The sequence below is a fragment of the Hemibagrus wyckioides genome, linkage group LG06 (assembly GCF_019097595.1).
Source record: "Hemibagrus wyckioides isolate EC202008001 linkage group LG06, SWU_Hwy_1.0, whole genome shotgun sequence".
NCBI lineage: Eukaryota > Metazoa > Chordata > Actinopteri > Siluriformes > Bagridae > Hemibagrus > Hemibagrus wyckioides.
Genome location: NC_080715.1, coordinates 19,397,128 through 19,415,476, shown reverse-complemented (window position 1 = coordinate 19,415,476; position 18,349 = coordinate 19,397,128). Strand labels below are relative to the sequence as shown.

At 40.8% G+C, this 18,349-nt stretch overlaps 1 protein-coding gene across 2 annotated transcripts; it reads right to left on the bottom strand.

Moving 5' to 3' along the window:
• Positions 1 to 1,358: 1,358 nt before the first annotated feature.
• med14 (mediator complex subunit 14) lies at positions 1,359 to 17,126 on the bottom strand. 2 transcript variants are annotated; one of them, XM_058393105.1, is made up of 30 exons: positions 16,738 to 17,126; positions 14,032 to 14,058; positions 13,784 to 13,889; positions 13,382 to 13,555; positions 13,128 to 13,257; positions 12,895 to 13,023; positions 12,698 to 12,805; positions 11,856 to 11,988; positions 11,630 to 11,780; positions 11,394 to 11,505; positions 11,166 to 11,291; positions 10,349 to 10,427; positions 10,090 to 10,249; positions 9,781 to 9,975; positions 9,093 to 9,227; positions 8,907 to 8,983; positions 8,586 to 8,746; positions 8,254 to 8,400; positions 7,916 to 8,007; positions 7,633 to 7,785; positions 6,961 to 7,230; positions 6,365 to 6,599; positions 5,854 to 5,979; positions 4,730 to 4,906; positions 4,322 to 4,560; positions 3,749 to 3,928; positions 3,220 to 3,327; positions 3,004 to 3,129; positions 2,635 to 2,821; positions 1,359 to 2,174 (listed from the first exon to the last, which is right to left on the bottom strand). In XM_058393105.1, the coding sequence occupies exons 1-30, from the start codon at positions 16,905 to 16,907 to the stop codon at positions 2,101 to 2,103; spliced, it is 4,287 nt and encodes a 1,428-aa protein (XP_058249088.1). In that variant the 5' UTR covers positions 16,908 to 17,126; the 3' UTR covers positions 1,359 to 2,100. The 2 variants fall into 2 exon arrangements, with proteins under 2 accessions (XP_058249088.1, XP_058249089.1); XM_058393106.1 differs by lacking the exon at positions 5,854 to 5,979 and having other exon boundaries at positions 1,360 to 2,174.
• Between the last annotated feature and the right edge of the window lie 1,223 nt (positions 17,127 to 18,349).

The following is an 18,349-nucleotide window of genomic DNA, read 5'->3' as shown; positions in this document are numbered from 1 at the left end:
GGAACTGTACAATCATAATATTGTAGTTCTTGATTTTACAGATGTTTAATACTGTAATATACATGTACAGTAAACATGTGGTGTTTGTTTATAAAAACAGGGTGTCTCATATTGACTTGCTTAATGTTTGATTGGACACAATCGTATTAGACGTCTTTGTATGATGTATGATTTACAATTTCCCTTCACTGGAGCCAAGAGGCCCAAACCTCCAGGATGACAATGTACCTGTGCACAAAGTGAGCACCATAAAGACATGATGTGCCAAGGGTGGAGTAGAAAAACATGAGTGGAACACAGCATACCAGGCCTCCTCACTCAACATCAGCACCTGATCTCACTAATGCTCTAGTGGCTGACAAATGTCCAAACCCAGGCTCCAAAATCTAGTGGACAAGCTAAAGGGACTAAATCTGGAATCGGAGGTTCAGAATGCATACATGGCGGTGGTGCTCAGGTATTTTGGCCATATAGCATTGTAGTAAAATGTTTGATTCCCTCTGCTGACTTTATGTGAATCATATGGTGCACACATACCAAGGTACTAGCTTTTTCTTTGTTGTTAAATGGGACGTCATGCACCATGAAGTAAAACATGCAGTTACTTTATCCATTTCTGTTGGTTCAAAGGCTGAACCAATGTCAATATTGAATGCTGTAACAGGTAGTCCATGTATAATAACTGATATTCCATTTGAAATGAAATGAAGTTTAGAGAACATTTAAGATTGGGGTTGCTTATCTATATTTTCTATCTATCTAGGCCTAATATCAGTGTTAGTGCCATAATTAGTCTGTACTGTGAGATTCTAAATGATACCTTAGTGTAACACGATCAAATGTTGCTCTTGTGAATAATAAACATGAATATTTAAGTTCTTGAAAAAAAAAAAATCAATGCTTGTTTATGATGGGAAAAAAATCAGTACTCTGCCAATCTTTAGAAATTCATATTAGGGTTCTAGTGGCCTGTAAATACTAATTTGTGAAAATTTACTTTGCGAAAACTAAGTCTAAGCCAGATTTCTGGGTAATACCCAATATATTGTTAGAAATATTCGGGCTTTGATTTTTAGTTATGGAACCTGTATAGTTTGCCTAGCAAGCATACTGTACATATTGTAGAGGATGCTAAAATCTACACACTTTAACAGGCTTTACTCAAACATGAAAACAATCTTCACTGTGACTGAAACAGTCCACAACATAAAATCACTGTTTCCAAATGGACTTTAGTGATAATTCATGATAATCTGATCACCATTTAAAATTATTTAGGTATTTCGATCAGCCTGCAAGATGGTGAATAATGACAAATACTTTCAAATATTTATTAAACAGTAATAAAGACAGAGGTATAGGCTACCATCAGGATTCAAATGCAGTCATCCAAAAATAGGGCTTCTTCTCAAAGTTTGGTACAGTCTATACAGTGTTCAGAGTGACCATGGTAATGAGAGTGGTCAAAGGATTTTCCAGTAAAAAATAATAATAAAAAAAAGGAAGAGAAGAGAAGAGAAGAGAAGAGAAGAGAAGAGAAGAGAAGAGAAGAGAAGAGAAGAGAAGAGAAGAGAAGAGAAGAGAAGAGAAGAGAAGAGAAGAGAAGAGAAGAGAAGAGAAGAGGACAGGACATTAAATAGTGTCATCAAAAAGAATTCAGCCCCAGTATCAACACGGTATTGATAGCTTGCATTATAAAAAGTGAATTGTTTTTTTTCTCCAAAATGCTTATTTTTCTTAAAGGCAGACATTAAAATAATATATAAAAAGCATTTACAGCTGAGGGTAAACAAACCTATTTTTTTTCTAATTTCAAACCTTTATTTAAGAAGTGCACCAGACAAAAATAAACTGTCCTCTTTCCTTAATCGTGTCCTGAATTTATAGAAGTATGCATGGCATGTTCACAAACGCACCGTCCTCCATTCCTTTAAATACACTGCTGATGAAGAAAAATCAAAGAATATTCCATTCCATCATAATTTTCTTTCTTTTATGACAGAAGTTTGTACACCTGAAGAAAATTTCTGTGGCTGTGTGTAAGAGCCTTGATCTGCAATACAGCATGCCTTCGATCCGGAGAAGCTGGACTGAGGTCTCTTATGGCCGTGCACCAGGATTCAGCGTCAGATTAGCCATGAGTTCATGAACGGAGGCAAATATTGTACATTCCCCTAAAAGAAAACATATTTTATTACAAGATGAATATATTATTAACTGCATACATCATGGACTGTGGATGCGATGCAGTTAAAAGCAATTAAAATAGAATAAACCAATTCTTTATTTCCTTCAGCAAAACATATGAAAATATCTATTATTATTATTATATCAGCAATAAAATATTGATGAAGTCACTTCACCTAGCTTAATAAGTAGTACCAATAAGGAATGAATGGAACCAGTCATTTAACCCACAGGTCAATGTCTTTTCCATATACAAAATCCCTTTCATTTTAAATGGAGGTTATTTATTTCAAGAGAACTTGAGCCATACATAAACACCTTTATAATTACTCTATCATAATTTGCATTATTCAAGTTTAGTTTGCTCTTCGACACAAACCTAAGGGATACCTGAAACATAACGTACAGTAAAACAAGTCACATGACTGCCAAAGCTTAAATGTGTACCTGATCGAGCTGGGTGGAGCTCATTAAACCTCCTGAGGATGGTGCTAACCATGAGGGCAGCGGCTCCAGAAGAGCTGTGTTGTCGAGGGATGTCAGCCTGCTGTGTCAGCCCTGTGGCCATGTCGTACACGATTGGCACAATGATGCTGATAGGCTCCTGGGCTCCTACTCTCTGGGTCAGCTGGAGCTGAGGACCAAGAACTTGGTTAATCCGAAAATTCATTGACTGATGATCGATCTTTTCTGTCCTTTTAATACTTGCAGCTCATTTTTTCTCTATTCTGATTAAGTACCTCTTTGGTCCAGGAAAATTTAAGGATGAAATATATTCAAAGCTTCACTAGTGAGTTGAGTCATGACGGTACTTACAAAGAAAAGCATTTTGGTCTTGAGCACTACAGCGATAGTTCCTGGAGGAGCAATGGGTGGAGCGCTGGGTGGGATAGTCAGACAAAACTGAACGTTCCACTTTAGTTGGGCTGCTTGGTCAGGGAACTGCAGGAGTAAAAATAATTAAAGCTTATTGGGAATCACAAAAACAGACATGCCACATGCACTCTCACACAGATTTATACACTCTCTTACCAGCTCAAGCTTCATAATTCGAACACAGTCTCTGAGGATATTGGTGGGAGCCCCCAGCAGTTTTGTAAAGGCATTTAGAGTGTTGTACTTAAAGGGTGGACCTGCAACCTAAAAAAATATACATGGGACAAGAAATTACTTACATCCATTCACAGGGCAAGCAGCATTAGCCAAGGAGGGCTAGAGTTTGGCGTAATGTACATGTTCTTGGAAAACACTTATTATAAAACTCTGTGGTTAACATGTTGGTTAGATGTTGAACAGGAAAATGAGCAGTATGTGCTGAACCCTATCCCTCTAAGATCTAAGGCCATCACATCACCAAGAACATTTTTGGTTAATTTATGAACTTATATCACAGAACAGACAGTTTTAATTTAGTCCTATGAAATGGTCCGAACAGGAAATAGCCCCAGACACATTAGATTAATTAAGTTTCTACAGACACTTGCACTAAAATAGTCAAGCTAATTGCTTAATCTACAGATGACGTCCTCTGGAATATGGCTGGGGAGGATTCTTGTCTTACCCTGGTCTCAAAGAACTTCTCCAAAACCTGCAGTTCTTCTTGTGACCAGGGACCAGTGTTCTCCGGTGTGACTTTCAGCTGCAGAGTCTGGTAGCTCTTTGGGTTCAGAGCAACCCGACATTTCAGCACCTCTGTCTTAAACATGATGACTCCTGGCTCATTGGAGTTCACAATAGTGAGCTATGGAGAGGAGGAAGAGAGGGTGGTTAGAGTTCAGCTATGAACAGATATAGAAACATGCACAGACAATTTTCTCAGACACAGATTTAGCCTTGTATGCTATTCAAAAGAATGATCATCATAATTATTGTTATTATCAGCTTATTATTGTGCGTGTGAAAAGAACTCAAAAAAGTTAAACTTGTGAAGCACTGGGAGAAAAAAAAGCTATTGTATCTCATAATATGCACTCTCTACTTTACATACAAAAAGGAAAAGGCCAAGCACAGAGTGAGGAGTGAATATACTTATGAATGCAGTCAATTGCTCCATCACTAGACAGGACATGTATTCATAGGGTTATGCCCCTCCTTCATTACCAGAAGACTAAGAGTATAAAGCAGAGGAACTTACATTGGGTTCCAGCTGGATAATTCTCTGCAAATGCCTCCTCATAATGACTGAGCCGAGGAAGCGTTCAAGTGGCGAACACAGGTAACTTCCAGCCAGTCCTGGCACCAGGCACATGGTGGGAGAGGGCAGCAGTAGCACATGCAAGGCATTGTGTGTGAGGATGGTGGGGATAGAGGCCGCCCATGAGCGCTGAGGTAGCTTACGAGGTGGAGGCATGCTGGTCGGCATTACTTGGGAACCTACACATGAAATCAATGCTATTCAGTTGAAGAAGAATATTCACTACTAAAACTGTAACAAATACTCAACAAAGTAACACCTGATTCTCCATTACACATAAGAAAAGTCATCTGAAGTGAACATATCAGATTTATCATTAGCTCAGTAGGATTTTGTGCATGTACTCACTGGTCCCAGCACGAGGAGAGTGCGAGGCATCTGGAATGGGCGAGTGGAGAGAGGGGTTACCAGGTGACATGCCGTGTATGCGTGGGGAGGGACCCGAGACTTGTGGAGAGCTAGGCCAAGTGCCGGTCCTCTGGCTTGGAGACACCATGGGGTACGGGGAACTGGGGTCCAACGCTCCTACAGTGCAATCAGAGTACAGACTGAAATCTACAAATATTTATTTTTACTCTCAGTGACACGTAATAATAAATCCAATGCTAATTAAATAAAATAACTTGGAATTAGTTTAAAAGCCAGCTACTCAGTTGTTAAGCAGTTTATGCACCCTGAGGATCTGCAATCAACTTACATATATTAATTCATATGGTCATGGTCAGATTTGATCTTTATATTAATGTCAAGTCCTGAGTGATTAGATAGAATTCTAAATATTACAAATTTTGGACATACTCTAGATCTTACATTGGCTTTGTTACACAGTCTGGTGAATTTCTCAATAAATATTTTGCATACACTGATTTACAAAGAAATTGTGTTTCATGTCGGCGAATCAAATGAAAACCTTATTTTTGTTTTGCATTGTTTTATGCAAATAGGTGTCAGAAATATATAATTTCTATACATATTCTTCATTTCCTTTAATGCAAGTGTTCCTGCCCTCAACAAACGTTCGGTTTCTTCTAGATAAAACTTCTAGTAAAAACTCCCAGTTGCTATTTTATCTTACACGTTTAAGGTTTTCATTCAACATACCCTCATAAATACATACAATAAATTGTAACAGAAAGTAACTTAAACAATCATAAGTTTCATTAATCATAAGCACATAATATGCCTAAGTCCTACAACAACATGCATGTACATAGGACTCCTTCATTTTACTTAAACAAATATAAAATTAGTATCAACAGCCAAACCACCACCAAATCAGTGTCCATTCAATCTCACTTGTTAAAGTTAGTAAGAAATTAGTCCCTGCACCAACTTTACTCACAGTCATCCCTGTCAGAGTCTACAACAGCTATCTCACAGAGCCTGCTGAGGGCTGCATCGCAGTAGAGGGAACATTTAAGGCCAGCTGAAGCCATTACCAAGCCCTGAATGCTGCCCCCTCTGACACTTACCATGTGGGCTGGCAAAGTTGGAGGTCTGGCCCATAGAAATGCCCAAAGAGGAGGGAGACGGAGTGGGCCCAAAGGGCGAGGGCGCCCGCAGAGCTCCACTAGGGGAATTGGCTGCATGGATGTTCCCTGCACACAGTCAACTGATGAGAAGTCTGTCTCTCTCACTGTTGTTCTTTCACACACAAATCCACACACACACACACACCCGCACACACTAAAGCTGAAGCAGGACAGCCCTATGATTGAGATGAGTGGACAGGCACAGGGCAGTTGGCATGCTCTGACCCAGAATTTTATGCTCATGGTCAATGATGATGTGAATATACAGAGCCAAAAAACCCCACTTGCGTGTTTGCATTGTGAAAGGCTAAATGTGTGCAATGCACTTGCAGTATAAAATAACCATAGGACTGCTTTCTTTTTAATGCCTTAATTATCACAATGAAAAGCCAAGCGAATATGGCATGGATAAAGCAGCAGAACCACATACTGCTTTAGGCACTCAGCTTACCCGGTGAATGTGTTGGCATCATAGAGGGTGATGGGGCCACACTGCCATGGTAGGGGTTGTTCGGGGAAGTGAGGGGTGGATAGACCCCCTGGCCTCTGATTGGCTGTTGAGGTTGCAAGTGGGGCATAAGTGTGTCCATGACATCCACACCAACTGGAGAAGGAGGATTGTCGTCCTCGTTGACTGAACGCCGCCGTGCATCCTGGTTGCTGTCCACAAACATGTTCAGGAATGTCTGCAGTAAAAAATGCAGTTGAGAATAATTTAGAAGGCAATGTTATGTGGTTTACTTTCATATGATCATCACCACTCTGCATATCTTTACTGCATCACTAAGTGAGCAAAAATGTGTGAATTCAATTTCCGTACTGGACATCAATTACTGCATTGTCAAGCCATTGCTCATCAGTCCACATGCACTCTAATGTTTTTGTCTAAAATCATGCTAAATTTAACTTAAAGTACAAAATGACTTGGTACCAACAGAGAGGCAGAAAAAGCTAATTTCTATTTTACATTGTTATGATGAGAAGTTATATTTATAATAAAAAAAAAATAATTATGAGCCTTATAATAATAATTATGGGCCTTTGTACCTTTAGTCCAGGAGCTGGATAGAAGCCCTCTACGATCTTGGTGTTATCAAAGAGGCTGTAAGCACCATCACGGATGGCCACCACGCCTCGACTGCGGCAGTAGATGTCTATGCAGTACATGTTGCGGAACGCCAGACGGATGTGGGTGGGGGACTGTGGTAGAATGGAGAAGCACTGGTAGGCTGTGTTGGTCCTCTGGGTCAGACCAAGCATGGGTACAGTTGGCAGTTTGTTGATAGCATTCAAAGGGGCCAGTGTGTCTGACAGTACCTGAGAGAGCAAAGAAATATTTATGAGTTAATATCACTTGACATTTCTTTTAAGGTACGGGAAACTGGCTGGAATATTGCCAGTGATAGAGCAAAATGTCTATAATCAATTTAGCTTAATGCTGCCAGTAAGTATTGTAGAGTTCATATTCTAAGCTGATTTGTTCAATCTATACTCCTCAAAGCACTCAGAAAAATAGCATGGATGTCCAATCCTTCCCTACTCACGGAGATCTGAATTTTAATATCAACTATCAATGAACGTGTACTCTAACCCATCTAGATCTGTACTAGCATTTTGAATATTAGAGTGAGCTTTTTTGAAATTAGTCTCAAGAGGTTATTTTCAAGAATATGCCTGATTTCAGAACATTTAAGTGCACAAAAAAAAAACTTAATGGACCTGTAGTAGCTGCACCACACTGGGGGTCTTATTGAACATCTCCTGGAGCTGGTGGAGGATGATGTTGTGGCAGTTGCTGCAGCCTGAGTTTGGCCCAACTGTGCCCAGAGCAAGGTGGAAGCGTTGGGTAGCAGAGTTCCACTGGATCGTAACCTTCCAAGATTAAATCATGTTGAGAATTACGAAACAACTCTATCTTGTACAACAATCAATGATGATATTGAATAAATTAACCATATAAAAAGTGCTAAAAATAGTGTCCAGTTCAAAAACATATACTTACAGAGCTGCCTTTTGTGTTGCCATAACACAGGACTAATTTCCGATAGTTATACAACCGTATTTCTGAGAAGAGGCTCAAGTAGGAAGGCATTTCTGTGCAAGGAGAAAAGAGACATAAATTTAGTCAACTCAATAAGGAGAATGACAACAGCAAAGCAAGATCCTGCATTCAATCCTGAACTCAGGCTGCGGTCGGTGCACATGTTCTTCCTGTGGTTTGTACTGGGTTCTCTGGTTTTCCATCACCTCCCTAAACCATTAGATGAAGTGTCTACAGTAAATGTGTGAAGTGTGTAAGAGTGAGTGTGCGCATGGTGTCCTGTGATGGATTGTACTCACCAGGAAAAGCACGTGAGAAATCCAGCACACACTCGTACAGCTGGCTGATGCTGTTCCAGTCATTCAGGAACATTTCTACCACCTTCCGTCCTCCCACAGGCTCTGACAGCGGGTTCTCATATGTCAGATAGACATGTCGTGTTGAGGCTGCATTAGGACATACAGAGAGACTCATAACTGCTGGAGCACAAACCAATCCATTTATGCCTGGTTCCTGAACGTCTTGACTGACACGTGATCAATAAAAGTTCATTTCTAATATACATTAACCCCCATTAAACCAAGTCCAGTGATGCTGTGCTTAAAGCCAGTGAGGAATAATTGAATCTCACCCTGTTCTTTATTTGATGTGCTGTTGAGGGGGCAGTTGGCAAAGACCAGCTCTGCCACCCATGTGCGGTTGTTTCGGCCCTGCAATCTGAATGTGCAGTCCAGCAGAGAGCGATCCAGAGCCTTCCTCGTCTCCTCACCCACACCTTTAGCAGGCGGCACCCTGAGAGGTGAGGAACAGATACATGGTGAAAAAACTAAGCCAATAGAATCTAAACAAATATTGTCATGCCTGTAAGCGAAGTGTGCTTTTCAAAAAGAGATCTGTATATGCTGTAAATGCATACTACATAATTTTAAATAGCCTTTTATGAGAGACTCACCTGAGAAGACGAATAGCATGGCTACATCCGTCTCCTTCAACCTGGACCCCTTGATGAGGAATCTCCATATTAGACAGCTGAGGACAAGAACAAATACATTCTGAATAGAAGAACATGCCTACATGTTTTTTAATGTAAAAACAAAATAATGAAAACATTAAACTAGCAGGTATATCGGCACTGTACCTCACAGCGCAGGCCAATGAGAGGCATGTTGGTATCACACATGGCTACCAGATGAGCCAGTTCCTTGTTGAATGCACACATCTCCCCTGAGCGCTTGGGCTTTTTAGGCTCAGGAGCACCCTGCTCCACTGACAACTGCAAAACAACATCACGTTTCAAATATTGAAAATATAATTAAAAGAAATATTCTGCAGCACAAAAAAAAATAAAATAATAATACATATAACCTCGAATATCAGTTCTAACCAAAGAATGTCATGCGATTAAAGCAACAGCAGTTTCTACTCCCCCCCCCCCTTTTTTTTAAATCATGTTTGGTAATCACACCACATTGCTTACATACCCTGGCTCACCTTCACCATTAATAGTTTTATTTAAACATGTATTTTGATCTTTTCCATGCTCTCTGCAAATATACTTGGCAAACTCTGTGCTTTTAAACAAATATACGGTGCAACTCAATTATGGCTCTTTAGAAGGTTATGCTCTAGTGGTATCATAGTGTGAAAGAACACTGTGTCTCTGACTTTCTAAAAGTTGCTCTTTGCTCCAAGCTCCACTACTTCGGGACTGGCCTTAAGGAAAACTGGGTAAATTAGCTTCTTTTTTTTTGCCAAATTATTTTTTTGTGAACAGCTAGGTTTTAACTTTTGTGTAAATGGAAGAAAGCTGTAAACCAAGTACCAACCTTCCTCTTAGCGCCAGGCCTGGTCAAGCGGCCGGAGGAAAAGTCCTGCACCAGCTTCTCAAGGTCGGGCTTGAACTGCTGCAGCAGCAGGGCACATGGCAGCCCATCCTCCCCCTCTGGGTGACTCACTGATAGGAAGTAATATTTATACTGCAACTCTGTGGGGTTGCTAGGGATGTCAAACATTTCAACCACCTGAGAAGAGAAGAGCAGCAGAGCTTTACACCATAAGACAAAATAAAATGGTTGCCTTTCCAAACCATTTCAGCACTGATTTTTGTCTTAACAAATAATCCAGAGGAACCTTACAATGTAGTATTGTGGGAGACGGGTGAGTTTGATGAAGAGGCGGTGTTTTGTAAGGTTGCCCACAGGATGAGAGGAGGAGTTAGATAAGTGGAGAGAATCTGTGCACACTGTGGGTAGATGCTTCACAGACTGTCTGCAACGCTGCTCACCCAGCCAGAATCTATTCAATAGAAAAAAAAAACACATCAGCTGCTGTAAAATGTAGGATAACAATTTGCATTTGAGAGAAACAAATGTATTACTGCTTTATAATGCTTACTTCAGCTGCTGTAACCATGTGATGATGCGCTTCATGTCATCATTGATGGTTTTCTCAATGTCATCTAGCATTGATTGATCTGCAAAACAGAACTGTATTAGCCACTGGTGGTCTGTGGTGTGATGTACATACAGCCAGAAAATATTAGTAACATGTATATTGCAATCATGATTAGGGGTGAGGGGTCAATCAATCAATCAATCAATCTTTTATTTTGCATTTCAAAGGTTTGGACTGTAATTTCTAAAACATCTGAGTTTGACAAGATTTTTACATAGCAAGTAGATATTTTGCTAAATTGACAAAAAGCTTAATAATAATTTACCAGATTCACCAAGTCCTGCTCACCATGCAGAGGTTTGTTTAGAGAGAATTATGCAATGAAATTTTATTATGCACCTCTTTGTTTAGTGCCAAGTCTTTTCATCAAATTCTGCAAAAATTGACATCTATGCCACAATTAAATACAATTTGCATGAAATGCCAGCAGTACCAATAATTTTGCTTGTTATTTATAATGTACTCTTTCAGAGATCAATACTTTTGCTTTGATTATTAGTCAAAAAAACTGTAGTATATACTGTATAATATACTGTAGAATATTCCAAATTCATTATTAACATGATATACATTTTAGTTCACCTCACTCAGGCATAGTTCAGGAAACCTCTGGAAATTTGACATTTTTTGCTGAAATATTTCAAAAACTACTGAAGTGTCCTTAACCTTGTTATTAGGTGTGTAGGTCAGTACGGGACAGACATGCATCAAAATATACAGTGCATAAAGAAAAAGATCCTGGGAAATTTTTGCTTACCAATTCCATACAGCATTGGCTGAAACATGCCTGAGTGCAGGTCAACAAATATGTGAAGACACTCAGACCGTCCACATGGCTCCAGAATAGGAATGACGAGAGTAGGAAGAGCAGTCTCTATAAATGCTGCAGTGAACACATACAAACACACTGGTTACACACTTGCGCACATTGTAGCATGGTCGAATGTGTGTTGGAAGAGGCTTCCTGATCAATAAAAGCTCTTACAGTTGTCACTAGGATTGCTGCTCTTCAGTATGGCTTTGAGTTCCTGCAGCTTCTGATGGGAGCGGGCATGAACACTGTCAATCAAAAGCTTTTCCACTGAGAGGTGGTCAATCTGCAGTGGACAAAAGACCAATAAAGTCACCCACACAGAAAGGTATTGGAACCTACCAGTGCAGCTCTAGAACACACACACACACAGAAATCTTAAGAGAATTACATCCAGACAACTCTCATACCTTCATGGCTCTTTCCATTAATTTGGAATCACAGGCTGGCAGCGGAGGCTCATGGGAAATCTGCAATGGCTTAGATCCATCTGTTTCGTCGATCTTGATGCTGACTTTGTGCACTGATGCTGTACCTGTTTTGCGACCCAGCACCTGTTGACTAAAGAAAGAGAGCCGATGAGCTCCTGTTAAAGATCAGTGAGCCTTTAGAAGTATCAGCATGTGAATGTCTTACTTCCAGACAGCCAGGGTGAGGCACTTGGCGGGAAGGTAGCGCTCCACCTGCACTAAATCTCCCCAGCGCTCTCTGATCAGCATCAGAGTCTGAGAGTGCAGCACCTCCAGCTGCAGGGAAAGGCAAAATGAATCTGATGGAACCAGTCAAGGAATAAACAATGACTGCCATAGGGAAGTAGAAAATTGAATGAAAAATTTAACACACAAATCTTAAGCAGCTGTGTCCGATTTTATTCGGGATGGGTCAGCGTGGGTGCAGATTTTCATTCCAACCAAGCAGAAGCTACATCTGAGTCTACTGAAAGCCAAGATCAATTGGTACAGCTCCTGCTTGATTGGAATGAAAACCTGCACAAACCCCAGGATAACACTGGACAACCCTGATTTAAAAGCCTTGATTAAAGCCTGTGTGTTGTGGATTCCCTGTGCAAGATCTTGAAATTAGCTTGAGATTATATACTTGAAGGATATGGCTAAAGGATTTTATATTTTATATTAACTAATGCTAGCCCTGAAAAACACAAACATCTTCACAGCTGCAGTAAGTCAAAAGGGTGTTGAGAAAAAGCAGCAGCAAAAGTGCTTACTGGAATGCAGTTAATGCCTGTGCTTTGTGCACAGCTCCAGATATACATATCAATATAGAACTTTTCACAGCAGCATCAGCCCCACCTGGCTTTGTGCCCACTGTAATATGTGTGCAGTTTTATTCCACTTCAACCACAGTAATTTGCCAATGATTAAGCTTTACGAGATTTACAAGACAAGATACTTAGACTAGTTGATGTTAATATATTACAGAGAAAGTGAGAAGGAATAAATAGGACACTGAAAGGATACGTAGGCAGTTGTACATATCCTGGAGTGGCTTTTCATCGGCACACAGGCGTGACTGTACCAGCTCATGGATAAAATTCACCTGCATGCTGTGCACCAGAGCCCGGCCATCTGGGATAGAAATGGGATGTCAGTATAAGTAGCTCTAGAATATATTATAGCTTGATCTTCTATAAAAATGTATGTATGAATATACACACCGCCTGTCTCCTTGTCCTCAACCAGGATCTCCAGTTTCAGCAATCTCCATGGAATCTCTGGGTCATCCCCCATCACTGTTAACGTGGCTTCAAACTCTCCCTCCACCCGGAACTTCACCCGGCCGTTAGCTGATTATAGACAGCAGTAAACAAGCTCTTTGCAAATTTTGCATCACATAATTCAGTGTAAGAGCTGAAGTCAATGGAAAGAAAATGTGATGCCGGGTACCTACCCACAGTCAGGTTGGCCAGCTGAGGGGGCAAGTCAGTGGTGACAAGCCGATGACGCAGTATTTGGTTCAGTTGGTTCAGCGTTGACTGTTTCTCTGCTTTGGTGATAGGGTCTGGAGGGATTATTTTGTCCTAAAATAAAGTGCATACAAGTTGATTTGTTACAGCAACAAATATTCTACTTTCCTGCGAATAGTATGGCACTGACGTAAACAAGTTTGTAGATCTGATCCACAGGTTGTGGTTGAACACTTACTCGAATGCACGTGGGAAGACGTGGGTATGACCCTGTAGTCAGAACATCAATGGCAAAAGGAATAGCAAAGCTGGGCAGGCGGGCATGTACCAAAGCATCCCGAGCTAACGATGCCAGTCTGTCTGCGGTGTCAACAAATAGGAAAGCTTGCTGGTCCAAAAATGCAGAGATCATCTGTAAACAGAACGATGAGTGAGGATACAAATCTCACAAATCTCAAAACTCACAAAGCTGTAGAGGCGTATGCATAATGCAGCAGAAATGCTCAGAGTTATTCCAAGAGTAAATTACAAGTGGGAAGATTTTGACTGCACAGATTTCAGGATTTTACTAATCATACAGATGAAGATTTGTGAGTAATGTATTAAGGCAGAAAGGAAAGGTCTTGTCTGAAACACATACCGCACATCGCTCCACTTTCCCAGCATTACTGGCCCATTTTACAAGTGCAAGGAGCCGTACAAAAAGCTGCCGCGTCCGGCTCGCAAAATGGACAATTTCGATTTTCCTGAAGAGAAGGAAACAAGGAGGACATCAACACAATTAGGATAAAATGTATTTAAGTGTTTATGTGACTGATATAAAACACAATAAAAGCAACAAATCTGTTACAGTTTGAATGACTGTTCTTTTCAATTGCAGAGACTTACCTTTCCATGTCCGTTTTCCGTGGGAGTCTGAAAGCAAAACGGAAAATAAGGAGGTTGAAATACATGACACAAACTAATCATAGATCAGACATCTAAATCCAGTCCATTACAAACTGTGCACACTAACAGCAAATATAAATATATATATATAAATGGTATAGATATACACACATATATTATACTAATATATATATATATATATATATATATATATATATATATATATATATATATATATATATATATATATATATATATATATATATATATACATACATACATACACATATACATACATATACATATACACACACACACACACATATATATACACTATATTGCCAAAAGTATTCGCTCACCTGCCTTGACTCGCATATGAACTTAAGTGACATCCCATTCCTAATCCACAGGGTTCAATATGACGTCGGTCCACCCTTTGCAGCTATAACAGCTTCAACTCTTCTGGGAAGGCTGTCCACAAGGTTTAGGAGTGTGTTTATGGGAATTTTTGACCATTCTTCCAGAAGCGCATTTGTGAGGTCACACACTGATGTTGGACGAGAAGGCCTGGCTCTCAGTCTCCGCTCTAATTCATCCCAAAGGTGTTCTATCAGGTTGAGGTCAGGACTCTGTGCAGGCCAGTCAAGTTCATCCACACCAGACTGTCATCCATGTCTTTATGGACCTTGCTTTGTGCACTGGTGCACAGTCATGTTGGAAGAGGAAGGGGCCAGCTCCAAACTGTTCCCACAAAGTTGGGAGCATGGAATTGTCCAAAATGTCTTGGTATGCTGAAGCATTCAGAGTTCCTTTCACTGGAACTAAGGGGCCAAGCCCAGCTCCTGAAAAACAACCCCACACCATAATCCCCCTCCACCAAACTTTACACTTGGCACAATGCAGTCAGACAAGTACCGTTCTCCTGGCAACCGCCAAACCCAGACTCGTCCATCAGATTGCCAGATGGAGAAGCGCGATTCGTCACTCCAGAGAACGCGTCTCCACTGCTCTAGAGTCCAGTGGCGGCGTGCTTTACACCACTGCATCCGACGCTTTGCATTGCACTCGGTGAAGTATGGCTTGGATGCAGCGGCTCGGCCATGGAAACCCATTCCATGAAGCTCTCTGCGCACTGTTCTTGAGCTAATCTGAAGGCCACATGAAGTTTGGAGGTCTGTAGCGATTGACTCTGCAGAAAGTTGGCGACCTCTTCGCACTATGCGCCTCAGCATCCGCTGACCCCGCTCCGTCAGTTTACGTGGCCTACCACTTCGTGGCTGAGTTGCTGTCGTTCCCAAACACTTCCACGTTCTTATAATACAGCTGACAGTTGACTGTGGAATATTTAGGAGCGAGGAAATTTCACGACTGGATTTGTTGCACAGGTGGCATCCTATCACAGTTCCACGCTGGAATTCACTGAGCTCTTTAGAGCGACCCATTCTTTCACAAATGTTTGTAAAAACAGTCTGCATGCCTAGGTGCTTGATTTTATACACCTGCGGCCATGGAAGTGATTGGAACACCTGATTCTGATTATTTGGATGGGTGAGCGAATACTTTTGGCAATACAGTGTATATGTGTATTTATATGTATATATATATATATATATATATATATATATATATATATATATATATATATGTATATATATATATATATATATATATATATAAATAAATAAATAAATAAATAAATAAATAAATAAATAAATAGGGCCAAAAGTTGTGTGACACCCCTCCAAATCATTGAATTCAGGTGTTTCTTTTCATGGCTAGGAACTCTTAATGCTTCAGCATACCAAGACATTTTGGACAATTTCATGCTCCCAACTTTGTGGGAACAGTTTGGGGATGACCCCTTCCTGTTCCAGCATGACTGCACACAGTGCACAAAGCAAGGTCCATAAAGACATGGATGAGGGAGTTTGGTGTGGAGGAACTTCACTGACCTGACCTGAGTCCTGAGCTTAACCTGATAGAACACATTTGGGATGAATTAGAGCGGAGACTGTGAGCCAGGCCTTCTTATCCAACATCAGTGCCTGACCTCACAAATGCACTCCTAGAGGAATAGTCAAAAATTCCCATAAACACACTCCTAAACCTTGTGGAAAGCCTTCCTGGAAGAGTTGAAGCTGTTATGGCAGCTGTAAAGGGTGGGCCAACTCCATATTAATCTCGTATGCGTGTAAAGGCAGACGTCCCAAAACTTTTGACAATATAGTGTATACATACACACAATCTGTATACATTTAGGAAGGGAGTGCACGCGCTTCTCTATGTCAGCCAGCACAGTTATAAGGTATAAAATGATAAGAATGATAAATGGGTGTCAGCTTGTTTGGGGTTTATGTGACTTCAATTAAAAACTTACCCACTTAGGCAGTCTATGCTTACGTCACTGATGCGGCTAAGCTAACAGTTACACATATAACTGTGAAGCTAAATCGTTCACAGGAAATTAGATAAATTATTATAGCTCAATATAACTACTGTATACACATTTCATGGACACTCGAAAGGCATAACTGATTTTATTTACTTACTAAACGGTCAGTATATAGTGTTTAATTGTTAGTTTGAGTTCAAGCTCGTAGGCTAGGCAGCTTAGCTAACCGCTAACGGGAGCTAACCCCATGTCTATTCATTGTAGGAATACAAACACATTTATCCCGTCAGCCGCTAAAACGCTAAAGGACTCACAGTTCAGCCAGCAGCGTTATTTCGTGGTATGTCCGCTGTAGCAGAAACTCGATCAGGACGCTGAGGCGGACTCCCTGAGTGGCCGGAGCTCCAGGGGCAGGCTGCGGCGCTGAGCTCGGCCCCCCGACGGGCACCAGCTGGCCGTCTGTACCGATCTGCACCGGAGCCATTTTACACGGCCAGTGTGTGGATATCCGCGCTGCTCAGGCTCAAGACGCACACCGCGCGCCGACAAAAGATGTGTTTTACTGTTTTTAACGCTCCTGTGTGGGAAAACGCGCCTTCACCCCATGGAACAATCACTCTAACCCTGCTGCTGAATTAGCCGTGAGAATCCCCATGGCTTCCGACTGCCATCACCACTGAACAGTGCGTGCAACCAGCCGCTGTAGTGCACGTCCCCTGCCGCTTTTCCTAGAAACCATTTTAAAATAAAAGTTTATTATTTTATTCGATTTGGGCGTCTCGTGATGCAGCCAATTTATAAAACAACCACCATGTAAAGTTTAAAATGATACCGTAATAATTCATTAGTACAAAGTGTTTAACGTCGAAATAGATCAATTTAACATCCACCTGATAACGTAAGTGTGAGACTTTTATTTTGCACACAAAAAACCCCGCTGTGCGCCACAATCTCTCCCGAGCAAGAGTCATTTCTAGCAAATTATTTCGTCTGTTCCAAACATTATTTCCTACAGATTATCACTAAAACGTCTCGTTAGAGGCTACAGAGTCCACTATGAAGACTCAAGGCCGTTTTCTTCTCAACCCTAAACCAATAAAGCACAATTAACCGTCGCAATGTACAAAACGAAAACGAAAGGTCAATTCGAAATGAATATATTAGTGCCCTAGAAAGGGTGGAAAAGTCTTTATTTCAAGCAGCAAACAGCGCACTTCATAGGGTGGATGGAGCTATTTCGGATTGAACTCAAATCTGACAATGAACAGTCATTCTTATCACACTGCTTTGGCGCTTATTCTGTTTGTGTTCTACTGAAGAGAAATTTCGAGATGGATAAATGATGACTTATTCCAGATGTATTTATTTATTTTTGACTTATTTATCCTGGAAGAAAATGATGACTTATTCCGTTGTTAATGACGACTTACATTATATTGCCAAAAGTTTTGGGACACCCCTCCAAATTATTTGATTCAGGTGTTTTTCAGGAGTCGGGCTTGGCCCCTTAGTTCCAGTGAAAGGAACTCCTAATGCTTCAGCAAATCAAGACATTTTGGACAATTTCATGCTCTTAACTGTGGGTGAACTTCCTGTTCCAACATGACTGCACACAAATGCACAAAGCAAGGTCCATAAAGACGTGGATGAGCGAGTTTGGTGTGGAGGAACTTGACTGACCTGCACAGAGCCTTGACCTCAACCTGATAGAATACCTTTGGGATTAATTACAGCGGAGACTGTGAACCATTCCAAAAATGTCCCAGACATCTGCCTTTACATGTACATGAGTGTGATATGAAGTTGGCCCCTAACCCCTTAACAGCTTCAACTCTTCCAGGAAGGCTTTCCACAAGGATTAGGAGTGTGTTTATGGGAATTTTTGACCATTCCTCTAGAAGCGCAATTGTGAGGTCAGGCACTGAT

Coding starts and splice junctions, on each gene's coding strand:
- med14 (XM_058393105.1), bottom strand. CDS start 16,907: ATGGCTCCGGTGCAGATCGGTACAGACGGCCAGCTGGTGCCCGTCGGG. Junction 13,258..13,381: donor GTCTTCCCACGTGCATTCGA/GTAAGTGTTCAA, acceptor ACTTTATTTTAG/GACAAAATAATCCCTCCAGA. Junction 9,976..10,089: donor GTCTCCCACAATACTACATT/GTAAGGTTCCTC, acceptor TTCTCTTCTCAG/GTGGTTGAAATGTTTGACAT.